This window comes from Leuresthes tenuis, unplaced genomic scaffold, assembly GCF_036924035.1.
Source record: "Leuresthes tenuis unplaced genomic scaffold, fLeuTen1.0.hap1 SCAF_19, whole genome shotgun sequence".
NCBI classification, from domain to species: domain Eukaryota; kingdom Metazoa; phylum Chordata; class Actinopteri; order Atheriniformes; family Atherinopsidae; genus Leuresthes; species Leuresthes tenuis.
The window spans coordinates 16,287,485-16,314,759 of NW_027325373.1; the positions used below are offsets into that span (position 1 = coordinate 16,287,485).

Consider the following 27,275-nt stretch of genomic DNA (forward strand, 5'->3'; position numbering starts at 1 on the left):
AGACACAGTAACGGCACAGTTGCTGACTCTGATTGTACAATATGATTGGTTCCTGCATGTGTCATTTTTCAGCATTTAGTACCGTTCTTTCTGCTTTATGAAGTCCATGCCATGACAAACAAAAGCTGTTCTAAATTGCATTTCACTTAGGTCAGCCTAACATTTTCATTTGAAGTTGACCTTTACAGGATCTGAAATGTTCAATGGACCACAACATTGTCGAAATACAAAGGCTGATTTGATTCATGTCGAATCTCCTAAAAAAAATGCTAATTCAAGTAAATAAGCTATAAAGTAGCACCTTTGATTTATGCTACAGAGCTGTTTCATTGTGTGAGTGGTCTCATCCTTGCTCAAGGTTGCCATGGCAGCGTGAACTTAACATAGCCTCCAGATCCAAAAAAAGAGTCACCAATTAACCTAACATGCATGTTTTTTGAAAGGTAGGAGGAAGCCAGAGTATCTGTACAGGTGACAGAACTAATCACCCCACCACCATCTAGTCCAGGATGCAGTTCCTCTACCTCTATCTTGGACTGATCTCTTGACACAAAGGAGGTGATCTGAGCTCATTCCTCACACTGAGCCTATACACAGTATGTAGGATGCCAAATTTGTGCTTTGCATCTAATATACAATCTTATTATCACCCTTTGTGTAAAGGGTGTGCAGATTTGCCCAAATAAGGGTGATGTACCTGTAAAACACTTTCCATTTTGAAATATTTTTACTCTCATCTTACTCTCATCCTAATTTGGCTCCCTTTGTTGGGGCAGTAACTTGCTTCCAAAATAATGTAGGTAACAAAGCGATACCATGATCAATTAGGCTCAAAAATCAAGCTGGATGACATATCTTTGTTTATAAATGTGTATATTGTTTTATGAGTGCAATGGGGTCAGTTAATAAGTATTTCCATTAGATTTGTTTTACTACTGACATATTTTAAAGCCCTTACTGAAAATTATAACGTTACCTTAAAGTTTACCTTTAAGGTAACGTTACCTTAAAGTAAATTTATACCTTCCTTATCAATTGATTACAATACGTGTGGTTTTAGATTATCATGTATATTAGGCCTACTCAAACGTTTTGTAAATTAATGTTTTAATGTCTCCCACATGGAAAAAATATAACCAAAAAAAAGATGTAAAACAACCAAAATCAGTCACATTACCTCAAAAGGCCCCAGAATGGCAAAAAATAAACACAAAGAATATTAAAAGGAAATGATAAAGAATAACCATGAAGATAGACAAAGGGACCAAATGAATTAGCAGTAAGGAACGCAAAATGTTGCTAACGTATCTGCAAAACCTACAGTTGGAGAGAGAAAAAAACTGTGTCTTGTTCCTTTGAACGAGTAGGGTCCTGTTAAGATTGTGATGGGGGAACTCTTGTTTCATCATTCGTCCATGGGATGTGTGAAAATAAACTGAACATTTCGAAATATTTTTTTTAATACGTATAATCGAAGTATAGGCCATTAAATTACTTTACTGTCGCTTTTCGATAATTTTTCCCCATTGCAGTTTCAAACTGATGCTTTCATTATTATTAATTTCGTTGTGCTCTTAAGGGTCATATTTCTGTGTTACACGGGAAGCTGCACGGATGTGATTTTGTGCAACGCAATCTCCCTTTCCGGTCTCTTTTCCCAAAGCCACCGGGCGATAATGGTAAGAAGCAAGGCTGGCAGAGAGAAATCTTTTAACATCTGTTTATTGTGCGGATAATCTGGCACGGAATTATCGCGACTTGTTGTCGGATAAGTAAAGTTAGCTTTTGTATGATATATTTTTGAGATGAAGCTTCATTTTAATACATTTACAGTTCCTGTGTCATCTGTTCAACGTTGTATTTGCAGCCATTAGCGCCATGGTTCAGTGTGCAGAATGGGATTAAATTCACCAGAAAAAGACTACATGACGTTAACATTACTTGAACTACTTGTTGTTTTCAATTAAATTATGAGTTTTTTGGGAAAACAAGCATAGGTTAGATGCTAGTGAAATTGCTAATGACTTTTTCGGAAGTAGGTAGCATAGCTAGCTAGCAGCTATATGTAGTGAAATGTTCCATTATCGCAAAGTTAGCACGCGGTGGTTTAAATTGGACAGTTGGTTTTAATGTTTGAAGCCACCATTTAAACCACTACAGTATGTGTTTGAGCAGTTTGACTGTGTTCACCAATGTTGCATCCCTCGCATCGTGTGCTACATGTTTGGTTCCACCTGAGCTAAGGTCTTGTCAGTGATGTATTCAAACACAAATGTCTGAACAAATGACTTTCTGTGATTCACTCCTTTTTACTGAGACAAGACACTCGCACCCTTGATCTGGACTTGAGGATTGTAGTGCGTTATTTCTGACCCTGATCTGTCTTCATCTCTCAGACGAAGGGGACTTCATCTTTTGGAAAGCGTCGGAACAAGACGCACACTTTGTGCCGTCGTTGTGGGTCCAAGGCCTATCATCTGCAGAAGTCCAGCTGCGGCAAGTGTGGCTACCCCCAGAAGCGCAAGAGAAAGTGTAAGTTCTCCAGAAGGATCTTGCATTTCTAGTTTTTTAAAGAGTTGTATAAGACTCGGAAGTCTGGTCTAATGTGGGAAAGTAGACCTAAAAAATTTAGGTTCATGTTTTGATTACTGCACAGGTCCTCGTGAATCAGTGTTTTAGTTTTGTAGCCCTGTATCTGCTGTCATGATGTGATGTTTTACTATTGAAGCTTATACTCCTCTGACAGTATTGACTGTGTATTATTTAATTTGTCACTGATATACCTGGCAGTCTTGATTGATGAAAATGATTGTTTCGCAGACAACTGGAGCGCTAAGGCCAAGAGGAGGAACACCACTGGGACTGGCCGTCTGAGACACCTGAAGGTTGTCTACCGCAGATTCAGGTGAGGTATTAGGGTGATGTTTAGGCCAAATACATGAGAGCCAGCTACAAGTGTGTCCAGTAGGCTTGTTCTTTTAGCTCTGTGTAAACATACCTTCTTGCTGTATGTCTTCTCGTTTGGTGTAACTGTGCTCTTTTAGGTAAATAGATATATTAGGACTTTGCTTAATTCACAGAGTGGCCTCTCAAAGGTGACCCTCTCAAACCTGATTCCTGGACAAAATTAGTGTAAACATTGTTTTTTTTTTTTTTGTTTGTTTTTTTTTCGCCGTAATGGAAAAGAATAGAAGTACTTTATTCATCCCAAACTAGGGAATTACTTTACTTAAATAAAAACAAATGAAAATTGAGAGCTTAAACTATTGGCTTTTAATGCAAATGGTTATATTTGCCTTGATGTATGTCTGCATCTTTTCTTTGCAAGGTCTTAAATTGTGCATATTTTTGTTTGTGTGCATGTATCGTATGACGGGGCTGAGTGGGGCTCAGGACTTAGTTGTGGTCTTACAATCGGTAGCAATGCTGGATTTATCCTCAACATCCCCCTTTAACATGTCAGAGTATCCTCGGGCAAGATATTTAGCCTCGCAATATGTTACTTGTTAGTGTTTTTATTTTATTTTTTTAAGTAAATTGCATAAAGTGGCATCCGTTCCTAATAGACGTAGATGTAATTATTTTCCACATCAGTAAGTATGTGATATGAGAAACGCCATCAAGCTAAACCTGAATTTAGTAAATACTTAGATTTATCAGCTTGAACTACAAACATATGTAAGTGAATCTTGTTGACATATTTCCTGAAGGTTATCTAAGCAAGATTCCTACCTCTTAGCTTAATTCATTATGGCTTAATTTAATATTTTCCTCCTTAAAGTGGATGGATGTAATGTGAGTTTTTCTAATAAATAAAATAAGGTTTGGGTTTATGACTAAAGTTAATTATGTGTTTGGTTTTGTGGAAAGTGACTGTATTGAGAAAAAAATATCGGTATAAACAATTTTAACGTGGTGCTTATCAAACTAAATGTAATGTCATAACTGAACTGTTTTGACAATTGATCTGAAAGTGCATAACGCTGTGGCTTTTTTTTTTTTTTTTTTTGTAAACTAAATTCCTGTGAGGACATGATCATGCAGGTGTGCCTAAAGCAGAAAATATTTTCCATCTTTATTTATTTGGCAAGAGAGATGTGAACAAATCTTTCGGCAACCACACTTAGAAATCCCACAAACAACTGACAGTAGAGGGGGAAATAAGTTGTGTGGTTCATTAAAGGTTATAATTACATGTTACTCACAGTTGTTATTGCTACTGGTTGTAGGCTTACTTAACAGCTGTGAGAGATAAGCACTTGTTTTTTGCTTTCCAAATGAAATGAGGCTCTATGGGAGCCTACCTCCAGTCCTGTTAAAGCTTCAGCGACGCTTACCAATGATGGTGAAAAGTAAAATGTCTGAACAAATGAACTCACTGTGATATCAGTTATTTTCTCTGAGGTAAGCGACTTTGTAAGACAAACAGTGACTGTAAACTTGAGGAATATTTTGCTCCTGCTTGAGCCTCCTGGTTTAACCGGTGAATTAAACCCATTTGTTTTAGTTGAACACTTTAAAAAAAAAATTTTTTTACTATTCCAGTCTTTTATTAGAACTCTTATGACTTGGAAATCTTGCATCGGCCCCATACTACTTTTAAAAATGAGGATTTGACAACTCGCGGGACATATTTTTGAGTTAGATTACACCGTTAAAACTTGATAGTTAAAGACTCTTTTCTCATGTAATCTGACATGTTTACCCATAGTCAGCTGTAAACTCAGACTGCAGGTGTCCCTGAAAAAGAGTTTGAATTATTTATAATGGTTTAATCACCCTTATTGGCTGTAAAGATAGCATCAGGGTAATCCCTCTGCCTTCAGGGAAATGGTACAACAAATGCTGCTTTGGTCATTGTGGGTCAGTTTTAAACTGGGAGCGTTCGCTGGAAATGAAGCATCATGTCTGTGCTTCTCATGTTTTTTTGTTTTTAGCTTTGGCCCATTTACCGTTGGTAGATGTCAGATTTCAGCTCTGTTGTTCTCTCAAGTACTTGTCTTTTATTTAAGCTAGGTTGGAATAAATGTTTTTAATTAAAATGTAGTCGCCCCTCAGCCAGGCTGGTCAGGTAACCCGCATAGAACCACTGACAGAAGTAAGCTGAGAGAAGTATTTTTATATTAAATCTAAAATGTTCTGCGTCGTTGTAGAGTAATAAATATAAGATTTCTTGCTGTCTTACCAGGATTATGCATTAGCCAAAATACTTTGTTAGCAGCACGGTCATGTTTTTTCTTTCCTTTTGTCTTCCAGAAATGGTTTCCGGGAAGGTACCACCCCTAAACCCAGACGTGCTGCAGTGGCCGCCTCCAGCTCATCTTAAAAGACACATTTTTTTGATTAAATAAATGTGTTGTTAACAGGAGTTTCGGTCTATTTTCTTGATTTATTATTGTTTTGAAGCATCATTGTCTGAACATTGATGAGAAATGAACGTTGTTTTCAACCAGTTCATACGTGACATCATTTCCACTTTTACAAATTTCCAATATAATGGATCATTGTATTAAGATGAAACAAACCTGGAAAAATAAAAAAATTCCAAAGCATTGCTCTTGTATGGCACTGGAGTTCTTGCAGTTTATACCTGTACAGGCGAACGTATACCAGCATAATACATGAGGACAATCGGCCTCAATGGCCTTCAACAGATTAAAGAAAAAGTAGCAGGAAGTGGGGGAAAAATGTCACTAAATTCCTAAGAATTTAGTCAGATTTTAGCTAAGCAAATTAATGAACACTGAAGTGTTTATTGTGGGCCAGAATGTGAACATTCACCGTTTTAAAGCAATGCAACTGAATTACCTTCTACAGTTTTTAGTTTGTTTTTTTTCTGCAGAAGTCCATCTTTTTTGTGCAGTAACATTGTTCATAGAAACTTGCTCAGTCGCCCGCAAATCAGCATTCAAGTATTACATCGGTCTGTTCTGATGAGACCATTTTTTTTAGTCTGGAATGTTGATTTGTTTCTCCACATGAAGCCTCAAGTCTTTGCAGCATTTGGAGTGGATTGAGGTCAGGTCTTTGAAGTGGCTGTCCCACAAAGAGGATATTTATTCTTCATAACTATCCTTTGTCAGAAGAAGGGTTTACAGGTCATGTGGGAAAGCATCCTATCCAATCATTTCCTGGTATGATTCAGCGTTCATTGTTTCATCTATGATGGCAAGTTGGGAAACCTTTGGGAGTCTAACAAAGAAATCTTCTTTGTCGCATCATTAACAAACATCTAAATCAGATTTTTAGTCGGTCTCTTCTTAAAATAAAACTTGTTTTTGATTGTCAGTCATTTGATCGACAGCACTCAAGTCCAATTTCACCTTAAAACCGAACTGTTTGAAGTTTACATACTTTTGGCAGCGTAAGGAGAACAAATGATCGTCTGTTAGGTTTTTCCCTCTTTTGAAAAATTGAGTCCTCATCTACACTGAGCCTAGTGTAAAAATGGAGGAATTCACAGAAGAATAAGATATTCACAAACTTTTAAACACCACTTTAAATGTCTTGTCCAAAAGAAAAATGCAGCAAATCCTGTTAATATTTATCTATCAAACATAAAGCTGACAAAATGACAAGGCCTTCTCCTCTCTGTTGTAACACTGCATCCATTTTTACAAAATAAGAGCTCATAATTAATAGTTCCGATAACAGATGTGCAGCGTATAAACAGCTTTCTTGAAGGAACTGAATGATTGCATCCTTAGAGGTTTAGAGATGTATTTGAAATAGTCCATTTGTGTGCTCAGCTGTTTCCACACCACAGCTGGACATTGCATGGTTTTCACACTGCATCGTTAAAGTAGCAGAATATCAGCTCAATCTGCTGCTTTTACACACAGAAGGCACTAACCTGCATCTGTGGATGCAGACGGAGGGGACTGGACAGAGATCCCTGCAGTCTACTTCCAAAGACTTTTCTCGGCTGTTTAGAGAAGGAATTCTGGCAGAATTTCCTCTTACGTGACTTGGTAAAGTAGCATTTTGGGGGGAAAAAAATGGCTTCATGTGGCTGTAAAACATCCTCGATACCAAATTAAGACTAAATATTTATCGGGCACCAGACAATGCAGGTGATGACTGAAGTTGGTTTACAATTGAGTGAAAAGACTGAATCTTATGGTCACAGCTGGGAAATGCCCAGCTGGAGGCACCACACTGAGGAAAACCAGCAGTTGTAAGTTGAAGGCAACAGAGTACATAAGATTTTGCCAGACTAAATGCATTATGTCACTGTAGGGAGATTGTGGGTGAGATTGGGAAAATCCCAAAGTGGCTTGTGAGATTAGGAAATCCTTTTGTGTCTCTCGATATGAGAGCACTCATAAATCAGAAACTGTTAAACCTTTGCTACTGTTTATTTTTAAGCATCCTATTTCCACTTCTCTCTCTCTCTCTCTCTCTCTCCCAGTGGAGGTTTGCTGTATATTGTGTCAACAAAATGTTTGAGGTTTTATCTGTTGGAGGATCTGACATCAGTCTGGTTTCAGTCATAGATAAGCGCAGATATGTTTTATGGAAGCGGTATTTCTAAACAACCTTGATACTGCTGCAGGGTTTCTCCGCTGCTAAAACCCTCCTCCACCTCTGTGAAGGTTGCTGTTACTCAGTTTTCACATTTTCAATTTGTAATTCTACCTCTCCAAGTACATCTTATCTGTTGTACTCTTTGGTTGCTATAGTTTTAATAGAAATATTTTGGATTGAATATTTTACGCACCCTTTTTTTTAAAAAAAAAAGGAATATGTTCACTTCTATGCAAATTCAACTAGATCAGGGGTCACGATTAAATGGTTTGATGCCTTCACTGCCTACAATGCTAGAAAAAAACAGATACCTCATTGGGTGCTAAACCCCATCTACCATGCCTTGTTTTCCAGGCAGTTTAGTCACTTCATGTGTTGGATTTTTAAATCATAGAAAATAAACTCTGCCTTAACAGCATTTTAACATCGTCTTTTTCTACAGATGTTTTCATTAGGGGACTGAGGTTGGCTATTTTACAGGCCTAAAGACTTTGAAATAATTTCACTTGACATAGAAAAAGTGTGAGATGGAAATAATAAGAGAAACTCTGCTCCTTCTGCCAACCTGGGCTTTGATGTGGAAATATACGCATGAGTAAGGCAGGGATTAGGAAACCAGCAGCAGGAGGCAGTAAGGAGCTGGAGCAGCCCACTCACTCTTGTTTAGCTTTGTTGGTAGGTAAAGCTGAGTGGTGGGGCTGAATCGCTCAGAGACAGAAGGTAACTCGTTGAACAGCCGTTCCTGCTCTGTCACTCTCATTTTCTTTCTCAGCTGCTGCAACTCTGACACAGTCTCCATCTCCTAGACAGCCTGGATTGCTTCACATTTCTGTTTAGAGTTGGAATGACATTCTCTTGAACTGAGGCTGCTGTAATGAGAGGTGAGTATGTGAATGTAGCCACACTTTTGAGTCTCTCATGTATCAAGGCATACACAGGAGGCTCAAGCTGGGGCCAGTGTGTGTTTGCTGTTTTTTTTTTTGCCTGCTGTGTATTGAATTTGTCTCCTGTTAGACACACTCTGATTCCAAAAATTTTCCCAAGCCTCTGTCCTAGGATCAGTTTGTGCTCTCCTCCTGCTGCTGCAGGAGTCTGGATGCCAGGGTGAGGAGGTTACCTCCGGCACAGGTGGGTCTGAAGTTGCAAATAGCGACATAATCGCCTGTTAGTCTGGTGGTCTCAAAGCTGCAAATGAGGCAGAAAACACATGTCGGGTTTGGGTCCAAGTGCGTGCATGCGTGTGTTTTTGTGATCCCTTTTAGGCGTCGACAGGTCTTCCTCAGAAGAAGTGGCTTCAGCTGCCAACAGACTTCTTAGCATTCCTGTTCTGCGTTTTGTCCGATAACTAAGGCGTGTCATGATAAGATGATTCCTGGAATCATAATATGACATTATCATCTAGGAGAAGCATTGCAAATGATATAATTGTCATGCTCATCTGTGGCATCTTTTTTTTCTTCCAAAAGTGTAAAAAGGACACAGACTAAGGCGGACTGATGGTGAATCTGAACCAACTTATTTCCTTTTACGTCAAGCGAAACATAGGAACGATTTCAACTTTTAGCTCTAAAGTGTTTATAAGAATGGATGGATTTATATCTTGAAGCCAAGCCCCTTGAGCAGTCTGTTCCTGCCTGACCTGTAGGTCTGCATCTCCCCTCACACCCTTTATGTAAACAGTATGGTATCTTACCCTCAGGCAAAAGTTATAAGCTTTAAATTCCTACCCGAAGTCTTGTGTTTTTCCAAGATGAAGTTTTGTGTCCTTGTTGTTGCCCAGACTAGATGATTTCAACTGAGTCGCAGGAGGAAACACTTTCTGTGTGAGGCTTGAAGTTCTTTTGACCTTTGCTTTTTTTACCTTTTTGATGGAGCTTGCATAACTGTCCGATGTCGTTTCCGATTAACTGAGCGTGCTGTAGGGAGACAGAAGGAAGAGGGCAAAGAGCGGCATGCCTTTGTATGCAAAGGAAAGGTTATACAAGCTCCTTACCGCAATGCTTTTTTTTGGAAGAGCTCAGATGTTGTGCTTGTGGCGTTTATATCTGTTACACGGAGAACTCATCAGGAAACATTTGTGCATAAATCTTTGGGTAAGGAAATATCTGATGTTGCCTTATGTCATAAACTGGTAATTTGAGGTTTATTCTGTCACCCTGAGACTAACATGTATAGTCTTGCTTCTTATGTGCGGCTCATTCAAGAAACCAACCCCTCCCCTCTGCCGTCTTCTATTTCTTTGTGTGTGAAACAACGGAGTCCTTTCAATGCGGCTGTATTTAGCACTCTCACACTCACACTTTTTGTTTGACTTTGAGAAGTTTAGGATAATTCTTCATTAGATGCTATGTTCACACGTTTGCTGTCGATGAAACGCTTTTTCATTCAGAGGCTAGTTGCCTCAGCTCAGCATACTGACATGGAACTGAACACTTTACCTTCTGCAAAACAAAAGGCTGTATAGAAAATGAAATTCTGTTTTTTCTGATGCCTGGCCAAGAAATAGCTTAGTGCATGAAAAGCCTTGAAACAACTTTTAGCTCTAAAACAAACAGGATATACAATGGTCATCAGGAGAGTTACAGATGCTCATTGGAAGATTTTGTTACATTTTCCTCCAGATGTTGCTCCCCCCTGTTTCCAGTCTGTATGGTAACTTAAGCTGAAGAACTGCTGGCTGCAGCCCAACACACGATGGGCAGAAATGAGAGTTGTATTTGCCTTTTCCAATCTGTCTTTGAACAAACATTTGCTCAGAAACTAGTTAAAATGAGTGCGGTAACACTTTTATGGGTGTATAAATTCCTTATCATTCATTCCCTGAAGATTTCCTTGGAATGTTCCTGTAATTTGGAACTCAACCATCCTAAATTTGGCAAAAGTAAGCTGTCCGTCGTGAATGAGGAATAATGCTCGCACTTGGAGGTAGATGGTAATATAAAATGATGGATGTAGTTAACCATTATTTTATGGATAGATGTTTGGAAGTCTCAACATTTAGCCCCCACCACAACATCTTGGGTTTTACAGCAGGAAAAGATGTGTACTGGAGGGATATGAGCAGAAATCTTAAGGCTACTTTGAATATCCTCTGAGTAACTCTCATGGCAGTCAAATTTGCCTTGATTGGAATGATGATACGATAAACATGAGAGTGAATGTAACTGACAAACATAGTGGTAATAGATGTGGTAACTACGGCTGCATTGTGATTTGTTTAGTCTGACTGTGAATTAAATGGGTTAAATGAGGAGATTAAAGCGTATTATAAATGTATCATAAACACAAAATCAACATTTTGTTCTCCTGATATTACAATTCTCTTGGACACCAGTATATCACGGCACCATCATCGGACCCCATTTGGAAGAGTAACTCAGAGTTACAGGCAGCTGAAGTGGAGTAGAGAAGAAGATTTGAGATGAGGCACTTTGGAGTGGGCATAAACATCTTAACATTTGTATTTCTTTGGAAAAGCCATCCTGTGTCCCTCGCAGAGATCCGTCCACAGACTGTTATAGGAAATCAAAAAAGTTAGGGGCAGTGCCATTTGTCAAGTTGAATCACAATCAGTTCACACCTCAGCTATAAAAACATTTTATATATACACATATTTTGCTTCGTGTTCTTACCTTTAATCCTAAATGGGCTTTCGTTTCATAGCTTTGTCAACTTTGCGAAGTGATTAGTTCAAGTTCATATCATATAATGACCTTGTAAATAGAAGTGTTGACCAAATAAAGATGGGTTGAAATGTTTCACCTCTATCTGCAATAATACGTCTTTTTTTTTTTTGTTATTACTTTGCCAATTATTTGTCTTTTTTCAATACATGGACAACTGAACTGGAAACAAGAATTTGAATGAGTTTATTGCACCAGATTACATGTATTTCTTTAATACAACTTTTTCAGAAAAACAAGTCCTTAAATACACTTCCGTTTAAACTCGGAAGTGTATTTAAGGTGCAGACACTGAAACAGATGTTCTTTTATGGGAAACAAGTCATCATGCAGGAATGAGAGCTGCAATCAGTGCTATGTTAACATTTGATCTCTTTCTCAGTCTCTTTCCATGTCTCGTATATGTTCTTCCTGGCTGACTTATGTAAGCCTTTCTCAAGGTCTTGACATGACTTTTCTGTTTTATTTCCACAGTGAATCCATGCTGTTATTTTCCCTGTCAGCATTGGGGAGTGTGTGTACGCTACAATGAGGACAAATATGAGTGTGACTGCACTCGTACCGGCTACTACGGAGAAAACTGCACCATCCGTGAGTCCGCTTAACTTTCTTAAACCTCTTCTCATTTCCTCTTTTAGTATTGCACTTTCAAGGAATTTGAAACATTCTTTTGTTCATAAGACACAGGGGGTCAAATGGAATGTTAAATCAGGAAATAGTACAACGTAGCTCCTGGCTCACAGAGATAAAACTTGTCTGGATCCAAATATTTGGGAAAAATTTGTGAAACTGTGAGAAAGAGAGCAGCTGGATCAGAGCTATCTCCACTAATCTCTTCTTTTGAGGTACACACATGCTGTACTGGTCTGCTTCTCATTAACAAAGAATCCTCCCACACTGCGGTATCTAATCAGTAGGGATATATCCAGCTGACAGTCACATCATGCATAAAAACAATTAACTTTGATTGTGCAGGGAGAAAAGAGAGACAGAGTGGGAGGGAAACACGCAAGGAAATAAGATGAGGAAGGAAATGTGGTTGAGTCCAGGGTGCAATAGGCAAATACAAGTGCTGCAAGAATACACCTTTAAATCTTTTTAAACTTGGGACATGCACTGTCATGTATGTCCAAGTGGAAAAGATTTTTTGTCTCTCTGATTGCCAAAAATTAATCCAATAGAATTTACTGTGTTGAAAACCTCGAAAGTTTACATGAAAGATATCAGTCATGTGCTGTCTTTTTTTTTTTAAGTTAAGGTTACAGTCAAGCATTGTTTTCATTTGCCAATTCTCTTTTTAATCACAAATTTTTAATTTTGCCTTTCGGATAGACAGAGCATTTTGAATGCTGCGTCATAATTTAACACAACGATAGTTTTTTGAATCGTGGACCCTTATTGTAAAATGCCCTCAAATTTCTTTTTGTTTTGAACAGAGAATTAAATCTCTCTTTTGATTATCAGAATGGTTGTTGATGCCCTGTAGATTGTAGATCTAGTAGCCGCAACATTAAAACCACCAATACAATATTGTATGGGTCTTTCTCGTGGACATGGGACCTCTGAGTGTGTCCTGTGCTGTTTGGAATCAAACCATTGGCAGTAGATCCTTAGGTTCCTGTGGTGTGTGTGTTGGGGTCTCTATGGATTTGGCTTGCTCCGCCCCATTGAAGGATTGCTTGACTGGGTTAGTATCTGGGAAGTTTGGGTTCCAGTGGTGGCTGACTGGTGTAATTTCTCTCAGGGACGAGTGCAAAATGCACTGACATTAGATTTGGCCTAATTTTGCCCAATGAAACACACCTTCAGGTTTATCTGAGCAATACATCTTGTTTTATGTTAATTTGTGGCTTCAAAATATCTCAAACTAATTTCAAATTTGATTAGCGCAAACAGCGAGAGCTCTAGAGGCTTTGGATCAGGATGACTCGCTCCATACATGAGCATAAATGTATGTATTATTTCATTTGATTAATTAATTCAGTGAAGCGAGAACATTGGCCATCCAGAAGACTGGAGTCAGGCTTTTTAAACAAGTCAAGCTTGTAAGTGTTCTGGTGATGAATGACATGATCACTTAGCAGAGAGGGAATTTCCTCTCCAAATCCCTAGCACATTTCCAGTAACAACAAAACTGTATGTTGTGTTTTGTTTTGTTTTTTTCTCATCTGTGTTCTCCAACCGCAGCCGAGTTTTGGACCAGAGTGCGTCATTTCCTCAAGCCTAGTCCAAATGCGGTGAACTACATTCTCACCCATTTCCACTGGCTCTGGGACATCGTAAACAGCACCTTCTTACGCGATGTCCTCATGCGGCTGGTTTTAACAGGTCCGGAGTCAGTAGTTAATTCAAAGAATTTCGTTGAGGCCTGTCACATGTTCAATACACCTGCTAACTCTTCTCTGCCTATTTACAGTGAGGTCCAACTTGATACCCAACCCTCCAACTTTCAACTCAAAATATGACTACCTCAACTGGGAATCTTACTACAATCTCAGCTACTACACTCGGATTCTGCCCCCTGTGCCAAAGGACTGCCCCACACCTCTGGGGGTCAAAGGTGAGATCTAAGAAGTCATATTTTCCCATCTGGGACCAATACAGGGGCTTAAATATTGGTATTGCATATGTTACTTTGAGGAAACATGACCTCCTCATATACTGCTTGAAACAGCTACACGTGTAAATAAGTCATCCAATGACTTGTTATGCTGCCTAAAAAGGATCAAAATCAATTATTTCACCTTTAAATAGTGCCTCCTTTTTATTGTGCTGAGTTCTTAAACTTAGTAATGGATTTTATGTCAAATGTAACTGTTCCCATAGCACTATTAAATGTGTGAGTGTAAGTAAATGTGTATTTTCCTGGTGTATTTGTGGTGCAGCGTTGTGTGTTCTCTTGTGTTTTGTGTGACGCCGTGTTTCTCTTTCTGTTCAGGCAAAACCGAGCTGCCTGACCCCAAGATCCTGGTAGAGAAGCTGTTGAAAAGAACGACGTTTAGACCTGACCCCCAGGGTTCCAACCTCATGTTTGCTTTCTTTGCTCAGCACTTCACGCACCAGTTCTTTAAGACCTACAATCGCATGGGCCTGGGCTTTACCAAGGCTCTAGGGCATGGGGTCAGTCCATGTAAAACTTTTATATTACAGCCAGTAAAATGCCTAGAGAAGGAAAAAACAAAAAGCAACAACTTAACAAAATTGTTAAGATGACATTGTTTTAAGCTTATCCGAGTCCATTGCAGTAGATTTTTTTTAAACAGTTGACTGAGAAGATTGATACTAACTCACCTTATGTTACAGATAGGAAACAACTGGCCTGATTTTGTTAATAAGTTCAAGGCTTGTCCTGTCTTTGCCTGGAACAGGCCAACTGTATTCAGTCACAGACACTCACACTGGCCCCTTTGACCCCCTGTGGAGTGTTCTTGTTACTGTTAGAGATTTTATAGTTTGGCTGTGTGTGAAATGATCGCACATTAAAAAAAAAAAAAAAAAACTAAGGCAAATATTTTAATGTTTTTATTGTTGAAAAATTCAAAACTCAATACAATTATGTTAGCTCAACAATTTTGTACTTGACTAATCAAGTATGTGCCTTAGTTAATTTTTTTTTTATATGTGTCCATGCAGACGACTGTGTGACCACTGTTTGGTGTGTAATTTTAAGCTTGTCCTTGGATTAAATCATGTGCATGTGTGGCATTCTGTACCTGTACCTTGAAGATCCCAATCATTCCAGTCTATGATCCCCAAAAGAGGTGTGCCATACATGTGAACAATGAGTCAAGTCCACAGACAACTCTGTGTCATCGCAACAAATTTCTGGTTACACAGTCATCATCAGAAAGTCACGCACACATCTTCTGATTCACTCAATATGTTTGTCTTCGCCCTGTGACTCACGCAGGTGGATGCGGGGCACATTTATGGAGACAACTTGCAACGTCAGCTCACGCTCCGGCTTTTCAAAGATGGAAAACTGAAATATCAGGTAAACGAGCTGAAACCTTAGAGGGAGGAATCTTATCAAGATCAGAATAGAAAAGAAATGTGTTTTTTTTTGCTTTGTGGCGTCTCCTTCATTACGATATAATTTTAATTTGTTCAAACGGCAAACTATGTCAGTCCTTACTGTTGATATTTTATCTAGTTTTGTGCCTGAATGAATTATTCTGAGGAGCCTCTGCAAACTATAATATCCGGAGGCATTCTGAACAAGATTTAGAGTCATAAACTGTCAGAAAAAGGAAGGCATTTCACAAAGAGATGTTCTTCATCATAATTAATTTTTACTTTTTCCCATCAGTTAATTGACGGAGATATGTACCCTCCCTCTGTTGGTGATGCACCCGTTAAGATGAACTACCCTCCTGGGGTCCCTGTTGAGAGTCAAATGGCCATCGGTCAGGAGATGTTTGGACTTCTTCCTGGTTTGGGACTGTACGCCACGCTGTGGCTCAGGGAGCACAACAGAGTGTGTGACATCCTAAAAGCAGTGCATCCCACTTGGGATGATGAGCAGCTTTTCCAGACCACACGTCTCATCATCATTGGTGAGCTGAACACAGACGGAACGATTCAGCACTTTAGGAAATATGTTTCTTGCTATAGAGATTTATTTATCATCATCTCTAATTTTATATGAAACCATAGATGAATTTTCATGGTTCTGTAGCTCACATATTGCTAATACAGTACAGTCTATGGAGCGATACCTTCATTTTTATCAGTACGGTTCAGTCTGCAACTAAAGAAAAGAAATCCAAGGATTAAACAATTGTATCCTTTAATCTACAGATGAAATCCTGTTTGGTGTTCACTGAATCTGTGTGGATGAGTTAATTCCTAGATTTACTGCTCAAGCTACAGCCAGTGTTCAGTTGGCTTATCGTTTCCACTAAAAAAATGCAAAAACAATCAAGCAAAAAACGCCATCAAATTAATTTCTTATTGCTCTACAGATTAAATTATAGACCAATATCATCCTTCTTTTCAATATGGAGTTCTTCAATTCTCAAGTTTCATAAATGAGAAAACAGGGTTGCTGTATCAACAGATGTAATCATTGCTAAAAAATGTGAGAAGGATATCCAGCTGACAGTCAGGTCAAGTTTTGATGTCTTCAAAACTTTGGTTGGACATTGTGTTTGGATCTAGAAAACAGCTGGTTATTGTAAAACTGCTGGGAAAGGATCAAGATAAAAGTAGCATTTTTTCGAAAAGTTAGACTCACTTCTCAAGTGGCTTAAAATTTCAGTTCAGTTTCAGGAGTCCACGGGCAGAATATATACACAGAATCTCTTCGATGCTTCCAATACTCTTCGAATCAAGATGCTCATTTTGGGTTTGAACGTTTGTGGTGTTTTTGTTAATGTTTACATCCTTGGTGCAAGTGTCCAATGGCTGCTGGCAACCTCACAGATACAACACTAAACAAGAGATTAAATAGATACAGGGTACATTTTTGAGATTTTCGAGAGGTATTGGCAAACAGTTCCAAACAGTTAGTTCCTCTTCTGGCAGATCTGCCTGATCTTCATGTTAGACTAAGACAGCTGGCTGCATCTTTATATTTATCTGACAGTCCAGCAAGAAGAAAAATAATTTTCTTTAACACATTCATAATGTATATTTTGTCCTTTTTTTTGTTTTGTCTCTGTGCCTGGCCTTAAATTTGTTGGACTCAACTTAGCTGAGCCTTTCCGGCCGTGACTCAGTGTTATTTCGGTGTGTTTAATCTGAATGTGTCCTTTTTGCATCCTCTCTATATTTCTCTCAGGTGAGACAATCCGAATCGTGATAGAGGAGTACGTGCAGCACCTCAGTGGCTACTTTCTGCAGTTGAAGTTTGACCCCACATTGCTGTTCAACAGTAACTTCCAGTATGGCAACCGCATCTCGCTGGAGTTCAGCCAGCTCTACCACTGGCACCCTTTGATGCCTGACAGCTTCCATATAAACGGAGACGAGCTCACATACACACAGTTCCTTTTCAACACGTCTGTTCTCACACACTACGGCGTGGAGAAGCTGGTGGACGCCTTTTCTCGGCAAGTTGCTGGCCAGGTAACAAACAGCCTTTATGATCATGGTGCGTGCAAACACACAGTTTTACTATGTGATGTTGTTTTGAGCCTCTTGTGATTCATGACTAACTCCCCAACTGTATTAAAGTGTTAAAGTATGGCTTTAGGCATTTACTCGGTTTCTAATAACAAATACACGTTGAAATGTGAAACTCAATTTGGTGCAGGTTGGATCGTTAAATACCTGTCCCGCATTTTGAATTTTATGTTTATTTTTTGGACTATAACCAAGGTAATGACAGTACCATGTTTAGTAGAAGCAGTGTTAGAATACTTTATGAGGATTTTTGCATACTGTACTGTCTGCAACATGTCTAAAAAAGTTGGGACAGTCACCACAATCATTTCACACGTGAACAGAACCAACCAACAGATCGGATGTCTCTGCTACGAAGAATTAAGGCTGTAAAGTGCAGTGGTAGTCAGAATAAGCCCAACAGACAAACAAAAACAAGAAAAACAATCACTAAAGACAAGAAGTTAGTCCACCCTTACAAGGCGCTCTCCCAGATATTTTCCCAGACCAACAAATAAACCCAAACCAAACTGAAAAAAAGGACCGCCAGAAACTGTACAACTGACTGCTCAGCAGCCATTATGTCGACTTTCCCCCCCACACAGATGATGAATAAATCAAAGCACCTCCTAAAATGTTGTGTGGCCACACTGCAACGTCATCAGGAGCCCTTCTTCCACCGCCGGTAAGCACGGTGCTTGTCTGGAACACAGAGTCTCTGTTAAGGTTCATATTGAGCTGAATGTGGAAGAATCTCCAAACGCAGGATTTCCTGAGGAATGATGCTATATTCTAAAACCAAACAAACTTTGCTATTCTGTAATCATGTTGTAAAACTGAACGCCTGTGAAAAACAACAAGGTTACAAGCACATTTGGACCATTAAAAAAAAACAACCTTCAACCAGTTTTTGATTAAGTAGTAAAAGATGCCAGAGCCAAATATTGTTCTAATCTTATCTCAAGTAGCCAACACAATCCCAAAATCCTGTTTGATACCATTAACAACATGTTTTTTCCTGCATCACCCTCTGTTCCAGTTTCCTCTGTTAATGAATGCAATTAATGTTCTGTTAACAAGATAAATAACATCAAAGCTAACACTATAACTTTTTCTTCCACCTCAAAAGCTTGTCCATCCCGGCCAGTAATTCTTGAAAGATTTTCTCCCATTTTACCTCAAGATCTAAACATACTGGCTGACTCAATGAGAACCTCCTGAAGTCCACTTGACATTGTACTTACTACCTTGTTTAGAAATGTTTGTAACTGTATGGCTCCATATACCCTCAAAATAATCAATAACTATTTAATAACTGGTTATATTATTGTCTATTTCGAGCAAGCTGCTGTTCAACCTCTTCTAAAAACAAAATGATCTCCAGCCCACCTTGCCACAGAGTTAAAGGCCGATTTCCTGAAAAAGTTGGTACCAAACAGCTGAACAGATGACTTCAATAGGAAACATTATATGATGTAGCTGCATAAAAAAAATTCAGATATTATGTCACGGAGTGCTTTTAAGTCAATTTATGGTTTGAAATGTCTCAGAATGACAATTTTGTCGATGCTGCATGAGTGACGCAATTATCCAGCAAAGGATTCCGGTTCTTTTAACAGAAGGCAAACATGCCAGATGACATTTTTGACATGCTGATGCGAGAAGAGACATTTCCATGTTTGCCCACACATCAATCTGTCTGTGTGAGCTAAAGGTCTCACATATATTTGATTTTATGATGTTAACATTTTCTGAGGCAAATTGTACTTAATTCGCAAATGTCTGTTCTGCAGATCGGTGGAGGCCACAATATCAACGCTGTGGTGACCAACGTAGCTGTGGGGACAATAAAGGAGTCCCGCCAACTCCGGCTCCGACCTTTCAACGAATATAGGAAGCGTTTTAACCTTGAGCCATACACATCATTCATGCAGTTCACTGGTAAGACCAGCAGCTTTGTGCAGCCCACACAGCTCGAAGGACAGACTTCCAGGAAGGCGATTCATGGCTTTTAAAAGGCCCGTGAGAACAGCTGAACATACACTCCCTGAGAATATACCCCCTTAGATACTAATCTCTTATAATTATTTCACCGTTATTCTCTAAAGGAGAACATTCTTTACGAGATAGTTTAAGTGATATTGTTGAGTTAAGTTGTGAAGTTATATTTTGCTTTATCTTTATGTTGGTTTGCTTCCTGTAGGTGTCTGTAGGTGAAAATATTAGCCTAAAGCCACAATATTGACTCTGTGAGGTTGTGTATAGACACAATAGTGCTTTGAGCTGAAATTCCATGCTGGTAGTACCTGAGGATTAACCACAATCTGAAGTGCTTTTGAGAAGGATTAATGCTCTTCGTAACAGAAGCTCATGTTGCTCCAAGACAGGTATATCTTTAATGGTTACAACGAGACACACATACACACTAATTGATAACATGTAAGCATCACATCCAATAAACAACAATGCCAGTGTTGAGAATCAATGGGCTGGACTACATGTTCCATAAATGGAGTGAGCAGCAAGATCGCAAAGCTTTTAGTGGAAACTACAACATCTGTGAACTCACAAGCAGAACACATAAACCAAGTGGAGGGGAGCCTTCACTTCACAGCAAAACACTCCATTAACATTGTAGTTTAGAGACTAAATAAACCATTTTTTTGCCTCAAACCTGTAGAGTTTTTGGGAAGCCTAAGCTTAAGGTTTTACTTCAAAGTTTTACTTTAACTTGAAATTTGTTCAAATTTGTTTTAAATCACAGTTTTTGGTTCTCTTACTAGCTGTGTCCAGGTCTAACTACTCGAGCACCAGTGCAACGAGTATTTTTCCATTCGTCCAAGCTCCAAATATGTATATATGACCCTGTATCTGAAGTATACCTTTATGTTTCTGCGTCTACATGGTTTGTTGCAATTTGTGGACAAATTAGATGCACTTGGAAGATGAAAATGATCATTTTAAAATAAGACTCCAAACAAGTAGAGGGGTGAAATCATCATTTTGATATGAACGGCCTTACATAAACATTTTACACCTAAGATTTGATGGGGAAATCATCTGCTTTGCTGGTGTTTAGTCCTAAATCACAGTACCCTATGAAACAGTTGGCTTGAAGATGATGCTAAAAATAAAAACAGCACTCACTGAGGTTAACGTAATACATCTTGAATGTCTGTCCCAAATTTCACTGTAACTCAAATGGCGGAGTAAAGATAAGGGGATCGTCAGTGCTATTAGAATTGATCTTATGGGATGATCTCCAAAGTTTGCAAACCCTCAGAGACAAAGAAAATCTGTCAGAACATGTATTGCGGCTTGAGTTTCCATTTCCCACATCATCACGTGACCAGAAGACTGTAACATGTATTTACACAAAAGCAATCAATTCTAACTTCCCTGAGTCATAACTCAGAGATCTCATTGGAAATCAACAACGCACGTTAAACAACAAGCACAGTTCCACAGAAATGCACGTGGTCCAAAGAGAAAAACAGTGTCAGAGAAATACGGGAAATGTTTGATGTTAAAGAGTTCACCTCCATAAAAAGTCTAATGGCTGCAGACTTACAGCCTGTTATTGCATGTAGCTATGTATGTCGATGTCTCACTAGGTAAATGAACATTGGTGGGTATTGCACAATCCAGTGGGTGCCAATATGGGATCACCAAATTTTACAGCATAGTGTCCTGCGTTTGTTAAAATTCTTTTTCATGATATCCTATTAGACAATGTAGATGCTTCAGTCTGGTCCAAATCGGTGGACTGACAAGGTAATGTTAGTATTTTAGATGCATGCAGGGAATAGTTTTAAATCCTTGATGCACTGCATTGTTAATGTGCCTTTTAACTGTTTAACACTTGTGATTACTTTTTGCAGATGACGAGGAGCAAGCCCGTGTACTGGAAGAGTTCTACGGGGACATTGACGCTCTTGAATTTTACCCCGGCTTGATGTTGGAGAAAACTCGCGCCACAGCCATATTTGGAGAGAGCATGATAGAGATGGGTGCCCCCTTCTCCCTTAAAGGTCTTCTGGGCAACCCCATATGTTCTCCAGATTACTGGAAGCCCAGCACCTTCGGAGGCAAAGTCGGCTTTGATATAGTAAACTCTGCCACACTTAAGAAGCTGGTCTGTCAAAACACCAGGACGTGTCCATATGTGGCATTCAGAATCCCAACAGAGGAGCAAATACAACAAGGGAAGGATGTTGGGAAAGCGCACACCGATGAGCTTTGACCCTTCAGAGAGTTGTGCTTTTTTACATTCTTATAAAACAGGTTGCTGGATAGAACAGGCAAGTGTTGACATGAGTGAGACCACAGAAATGCTCTGTGAGGGTCTCACAGATCTCAGCATGAAATCAAACCCACCTTTTCCTTAACTTACTGCCTCCTAAAAACATGTTAGTGTGGAGGTAAACTAAACGTTTTTTGTTAAATGCTTTGTGCTTAAAGACTAAAGGACTTTTACAGGTCACTCTGTCTGGTAATTGGTGTATGAGGTGTTATTTGTTTTTAAAGAGTTTATTGAAATTCATTATCAACATTCACCGAAATAAAACTATAGACATAAGAAGTATGAGTGTTCATTCATTTAAATTGGCAGTAACTACAATAGTTGTCACCCTCCATTGTTCTGTACATCCCACTCCCACCTGTTATCTACTGCTGCCTGTTTGTTTTGGCCTGAGACTTAATAATGATGGAAATGGAAGGAGGACGCACCCAATACTGAGTAAGTTTTTTCCGATAAAACGGTGAGATTTCAGAGACATAAAACCAAAGCATGAAAGCTTGGATTTCTTGAAACATGTCATGTGAGAGATTGGAGCTCTGCAGATGTGATTTGTTTTAACAGGAGGGTGAATTAACCCACATCCTGTTATTGGCACCACCTTTTGTGAAAATATTGAAAAGAAAGGAAGTAAATTCAGGACGTTTGGCTTGGCAACCGTGCCGGTGACAGCAGTGGCTGTAGTAGGAGTTGTAGTAATAGTTGTAATATATTTTACTATCATATTGTCCTCTTGTCGCGAATGTGGGAACTGCACTGCAAGGCTTCCAGTAGCTTCCCACGTTCATACGTCACATGTGTTGCCTTCATATGCTTTCAGTAAAATTTAGACTTATAGTAAAGTCACTCCAGAAAGTCACATGCTATGCTCTGAAATAGTCATTTCGATTTCTTGTAACATGGTTATTACAGCTAAACTATTTTTAGGTGCTGCTGGATGATCAAATTATTCTGCATTTGCTAAAACAAATGTAAAAACAAATTTGGTGCTTTAGTTTTAAAATGTGTGACAAATATTGTAAATTAATGTCAATGCTAGTCTAGCCCTCTAAGAACCGAGCTTTGATTTTGAATTTTCTTATTCTCGTGGTTATTTTGGTTGTGTAGATTCTGAAAAGCATAAAAATCAAACTATTGCACAGGATTGAACTATTGAACAGGAACTGTTTTTGGGGAGAAAAAAAATCCTCAAATGGGGACGTTATTTGACGATAATACAGTAGCTTTGCAAAAACAAAACTGCAAACAATGCATTGTTCACCATTACCTCAGGAGCATTTAAAGCACATGGACAGGAGGCTTGGTAAACTTTCTAACTTTCTTTCTTCTTCTGACACAGAAATATGCTCTGGTAGTATATTACATTAGGGGGAAAAAAATCTCATTGATATAGAATTGCAAGAACTACCTGGCAGAATTATTTATTTACCTGTTTACTGTAAGTTTTCTCGCAAATTTTACCAAGTTTAAGTGTCTGTATTTCTACAATTTGAAGTCCCATTGTCCTCATGTGTTCTTAGAAACATCCTGCCTGGTTACTATTGCAATTAAATATACGCATATTATTTAAGACTCATCAAACTATAAACATTGCTTGGTAGATTAAACACAATTCACAATTTTCTGTGTTTTTACACATTTACTACTTAGTTTTGAGAATGAAATGTTTTGACTGAGATCAGCACCTACTTATTTTCCCACTGTTGACTGCATTATGGTTTTGTTGCCCCAGATTTAAACCTTGCAGAACATTTTACCAGCTGAGAGCAAGGTATAAGACAGGGAGCCCCTGTAATATCCATCAACTGAAGGCAGCAGCTTTGCAGGCCTTGAAAAGCGTTTCCTGAGAGGAATTGTTCAGTTCTGTTAGGACTTTGTGAGGGCATGACTTTCATCTGCTATCAAATGAATATGTTAATTTGTTGTAGAGGTTGTAGAAAAAAGCTTACAAACAAATGAAGTGGCTGAGTACATCTGAAAATTATTCAAATTGAGAAGGTGCCTCATTTGCAAGCTTTTCAAGGTAGCTGGAAATTTGTTTCTGGCCTGTTTTGCCTTTTGCCTCTTTTTGGTTTCACATGCTGGGCCATCTCCAACACTCACTTTCCCGAGTCATCTTTGATCTGCTACAAATTCTGCCTATTGCTCCAGCTGAGGTCATAAAATGTGAATATAAAACAGGAAACACACTCAACTGAAAAAGAAGTCTGTCTTTTAATGCCAACATAGATAAAATATATGTGCGTCGGATTGTTTTAATTTGCTGATTCGGAACGGAGAAGTGGTCATTTGTGGACTGTCTGTGCTTTCGCCTTCTTGTTTCTTTTGCAGGAATTCCATAGCTATTATGTCATTCAGCTTCTCCTCCTGCTGAACTCGGTCATCACAGGATTGTCGTCTAGCGGTGCCTCCACCATGCTTAAGACAATCCAGCCTCTTTTCATGTGTCGTTCCACGATGGTGGAATGACTTATTGTTAGCTTTGATGTTAGATGTAATGTTATATCCTCATTTGTAAGTCGCTTTGGATGAAAGCGTCTGCAAAATGCATAAACATAAACATTATAATTACGACATTTCCCTTAGTCCTGAAGGCATCGCAGTCCAGGGGCGTGGCTTGCGACAGCTAAACTAGTGGATTAGCGAAGAGTGAAGAGTCGCTTCAGGTGACATTTTACAACGTCAGCTGGCTATAGATCCAAGGTAAGAAACTATTGATGAATAAGTGTAAAAATATGTGTACACCATAAGAATATAGTTATATTTTCCGTCTTATCGAAGTTAAAACTGCCTAATGTTGTAACCGGAAGCCAACTCGCTAGCTCATTGGCTAATGCTAATCTGTCTTGTTACACTTCACGCCTTTTTGGTTCTCGTCTCACTTTCTTAGTCTAGATCATTTGACGCTCTATGCCCCTTTCACAGTAGGGCGTTGGCGCTTAGACAGTTAAGGGAAATGCAGTAAAAATCACCAGCTGGACAACGATAGCTAGCTTAGTTAGCCGTTGTTAGTCTGTAACAACAGACAGGTTTGGTGTTGGCTGCAGGGCCTTGTAGTTGCTGTTTACATGTGTTGGACACGTACTATTTGATGGCAATGAAGACTTCTTTTTACTGTCGTTAAATTGCAGCCAAACACAGCAAAATACCTGTATACTAGTGAGGCACAGTGTGGCTACTGTAAACAAAAGAGTGAGAGCGATTTGATAATGGTGTCTTTCCATCTGTGCACAGAGGCTGGATTACATACGGATCAGTGCACCACCAAAGGCTTTTCAGTCTAGATTTGATGAACTGGCCACTAAGCTATGTATAGTATATATGTCCTAATTTTGAAAAGATGCCCTTTCTATCCGTCTTATGGCAGCTTGGGTGGGTGTTACTCTGGATTAATTATGCTGCATCAAAACATTGTGTTAAACAAAACTATTATGAATAGTTGTTAATCTGAAGAGGATTAATCTGAAGAGGATGTTAGAAAGTGAGCAGTAATGTTGTGTCTCTGCCACGCACAGAATTATTAGTCAAATAACCAACAAGGAGGTTGAGTTTTACAGTTACAGACTTATGAATGTTAGAAATGCATCCATCATGGTGTCATTCAGTGGTCTGCTTCCCACAGTTGAACTGTTGTCATGACTACTCTGGATGACAAGTTGCTGGGAGAGAAGCTGCAGTACTACTACAGCAGCAGTGAGGATGAAGGCAGTGACGATGAAGATGGGGAGAGCAAGACCATCCGCGACGCCGGTGTCAACGAGCCTGAGATAGACTCCAGTGCAGATGGGAGCTCTGTCAACACAGGTAACATAGATTTACTCATTTACTCATCTGCCAACAAGATACCAGAGAAGAAACTTGGGAGTGACTCTTTACTTTGTTCTGCAGCCGTCTGGTTCTCATCATTATGTGCCGATGTCTCATTTACATGAATCGCTTATGTACAATTGTAAGAGTATATATTGGCTATTCCATCTCAGGACCAAAAGGTGTGATCAACGATTGGAGGAAGTACAAGCAGCTGGAGGTGGAACAGAAGCAAGAGCAGAAGAAAGAGATGGAAAGACTGATCAAGAAGCTTTCAATGACCTGCCGCTCTGACCTCGACCTGGAAAAAGACAAAGCGAAACAGAAGGAGCTGCAAGACAAGATAAGAGGCAAAGTAAGCAGGATGGGGGGCTAAATTCATACTTAACGATTCCACTTTAACCCTGAAAATCCACGGGAGTTGCTCTTTTTTTGACATCAGTTGAGTTAGTGGCACAGTTGATTTTAACAGAAGATATTGGAGGATTCAGATGTTACCTTTCTACAGAGCCAGGCTTGATGTTTTACCACTTGTTTTCCATGTATGTGCAGAGTTGAGTCTTCTTTCTCTTGGATGTATGATCTTATCAAAGAGCACTTATACTATCAGGCGTATCTCCCAAAATGTTGGACTATTCATTGAATTAATTGCATGTGTTTTCTACGGTCTGCTCCACAGATGACCATGCAGGAGTACAACATGCTGCAAGAGGAAGAGGATGACGAAGACTTCCTCCAGCATTACCGTATGCAGCGCATTGAAGAGATGCGCCGCCAGCTCTGCCGTGGAAAGCGCTTTGAGCAGGTCTACGAGCTTAACAGCGGAGAGGACTTTCTGGAGGCTTTGGACAAAGAGGACAAAAGCACGCTGGTCATGATCCACATCTATGAGCCGGACGTCCCGGGCTGCGAGGCCATGAGCGGCAGCCTGCTGTGTCTGGCGCAGGAACACCCTCTGGTGAAGTTCTGCAGCGTACGCAGCTCGGCCATCAGCACCAGCGCCCTGTTCAGAGACAGCGCTCTGCCGGCCCTGCTCGTTTACAAAGGAGGGGACCTGATCGGTAACTTTGTCCGGCTCACAGACCAGCTCGGGGAAGACTTCTTCGCCGTAGACCTTGAGGCCCTGCTGCAGGAGTACAGCCTGCTGCCTGAGAAGCCCCCGATCGTCCCAAAGACGGTTCGCAATGGAGCCATCATACAGAGCACTGTGAGTGATGAGGACTCTGACCTTGATATAGACTAGAGCCGTGCATTGTTTGCTTGAGAAACGTGTGTACATAGATTGCATGGACTTTACGTTGTATCTAGGAGTGTGGACCCCCTGTAGTGACGAGGGACTGAGGAGAACCAAAAGTAAATGCACACATGACACCGGTGGGTTGCTTCATATCATTCCATTGTAACCACAAATGAATTGGAAAGTTAGAGTAAATACTAGCTCTTATGACCTCCCTCCATGTTCTTCACTGTAAGAATGCTGTAAGTTAAATGTTTTGTTTGAGCTGTGATTGTAGACTATTTATTTGTTTGTTGAAACACATTCCCACCCCCCCCCCCTTTGTTTCACGTGCATCTCCACTACATTATCCACGCTTCACTCTGCCAAACATAAAACCTTCAACCCGAACAGATCTTGAGTTCATTTTATAACTTTTCTATGTGCTGTACCATTACAGATAGTGAGATGAATAAACTGCAACGTGTTTGAATCCACGGCTTGTTGTGTTTTTATTTGTGGAGAGTTCTCCAAGTGATGTTTAAGCTGCATGAATCAAGAACTTAATAGATCAATGGTTGCTCGTGGTGTGTAAAGTCAATCAGTTTTGTAGAGCAATATTAATCACCGGCGCATC

At 39.5% G+C, this 27,275-nt stretch overlaps 3 protein-coding genes and 2 non-coding genes across 5 annotated transcripts in view; all 5 read left to right on the plus strand.

Moving 5' to 3' along the window:
* Window positions 1-27,275, plus strand: part of ark2n (arkadia (rnf111) N-terminal like PKA signaling regulator 2n) — a 111,118-nt gene that overhangs the window by 80,637 nt on the left and 3,206 nt on the right. The window lies entirely within an intron of this gene.
* rpl37 (ribosomal protein L37) lies at window positions 1,606-5,368 on the plus strand. The gene is made up of 4 exons (XM_072372174.1): window positions 1,606-1,679; window positions 2,397-2,532; window positions 2,821-2,905; window positions 5,257-5,368. The coding sequence occupies exons 1-4, from the start codon at window positions 1,677-1,679 to the stop codon at window positions 5,324-5,326; spliced, it is 294 nt and encodes a 97-aa protein (XP_072228275.1). The 5' UTR covers window positions 1,606-1,676; the 3' UTR covers window positions 5,327-5,368.
* On the plus strand, window positions 2,245-2,324 carry LOC140277613 (small nucleolar RNA SNORD72). Its single transcript, XR_011909119.1, has one exon. It is a non-coding gene; the product is annotated as a small nucleolar RNA SNORD72 (small nucleolar RNA).
* Window positions 4,331-4,411, plus strand: LOC140277612 (small nucleolar RNA SNORD72). Its single transcript, XR_011909118.1, has one exon. It is a non-coding gene; the product is annotated as a small nucleolar RNA SNORD72 (small nucleolar RNA).
* Window positions 8,314-27,131, plus strand: pdcl (phosducin-like). The gene is made up of 14 exons (XM_072372593.1): window positions 8,314-8,408; window positions 8,572-8,655; window positions 11,685-11,801; window positions 13,398-13,538; window positions 13,627-13,770; window positions 14,149-14,330; window positions 15,121-15,204; window positions 15,520-15,766; window positions 16,993-17,279; window positions 19,109-19,256; window positions 21,197-21,551; window positions 25,241-25,419; window positions 25,596-25,777; window positions 26,102-27,131. Exons 1-14 carry the CDS (start codon window positions 8,402-8,404, stop codon window positions 26,663-26,665), a joined length of 2,721 nt encoding a protein of 906 aa, XP_072228694.1. The 5' UTR covers window positions 8,314-8,401; the 3' UTR covers window positions 26,666-27,131.

Coding starts and splice junctions, on each gene's coding strand:
- pdcl (XM_072372593.1), top strand. Junction 11,802..13,397: donor CGGAGAAAACTGCACCATCC/GTGAGTCCGCTT, acceptor CTCCAACCGCAG/CCGAGTTTTGGACCAGAGTG. Junction 13,771..14,148: donor CACACCTCTGGGGGTCAAAG/GTGAGATCTAAG, acceptor CTTTCTGTTCAG/GCAAAACCGAGCTGCCTGAC.
- rpl37 (XM_072372174.1), top strand. Junction 2,533..2,820: donor CCAGAAGCGCAAGAGAAAGT/GTAAGTTCTCCA, acceptor ATTGTTTCGCAG/ACAACTGGAGCGCTAAGGCC. Junction 2,906..5,256: donor GTTGTCTACCGCAGATTCAG/GTGAGGTATTAG, acceptor TTTGTCTTCCAG/AAATGGTTTCCGGGAAGGTA.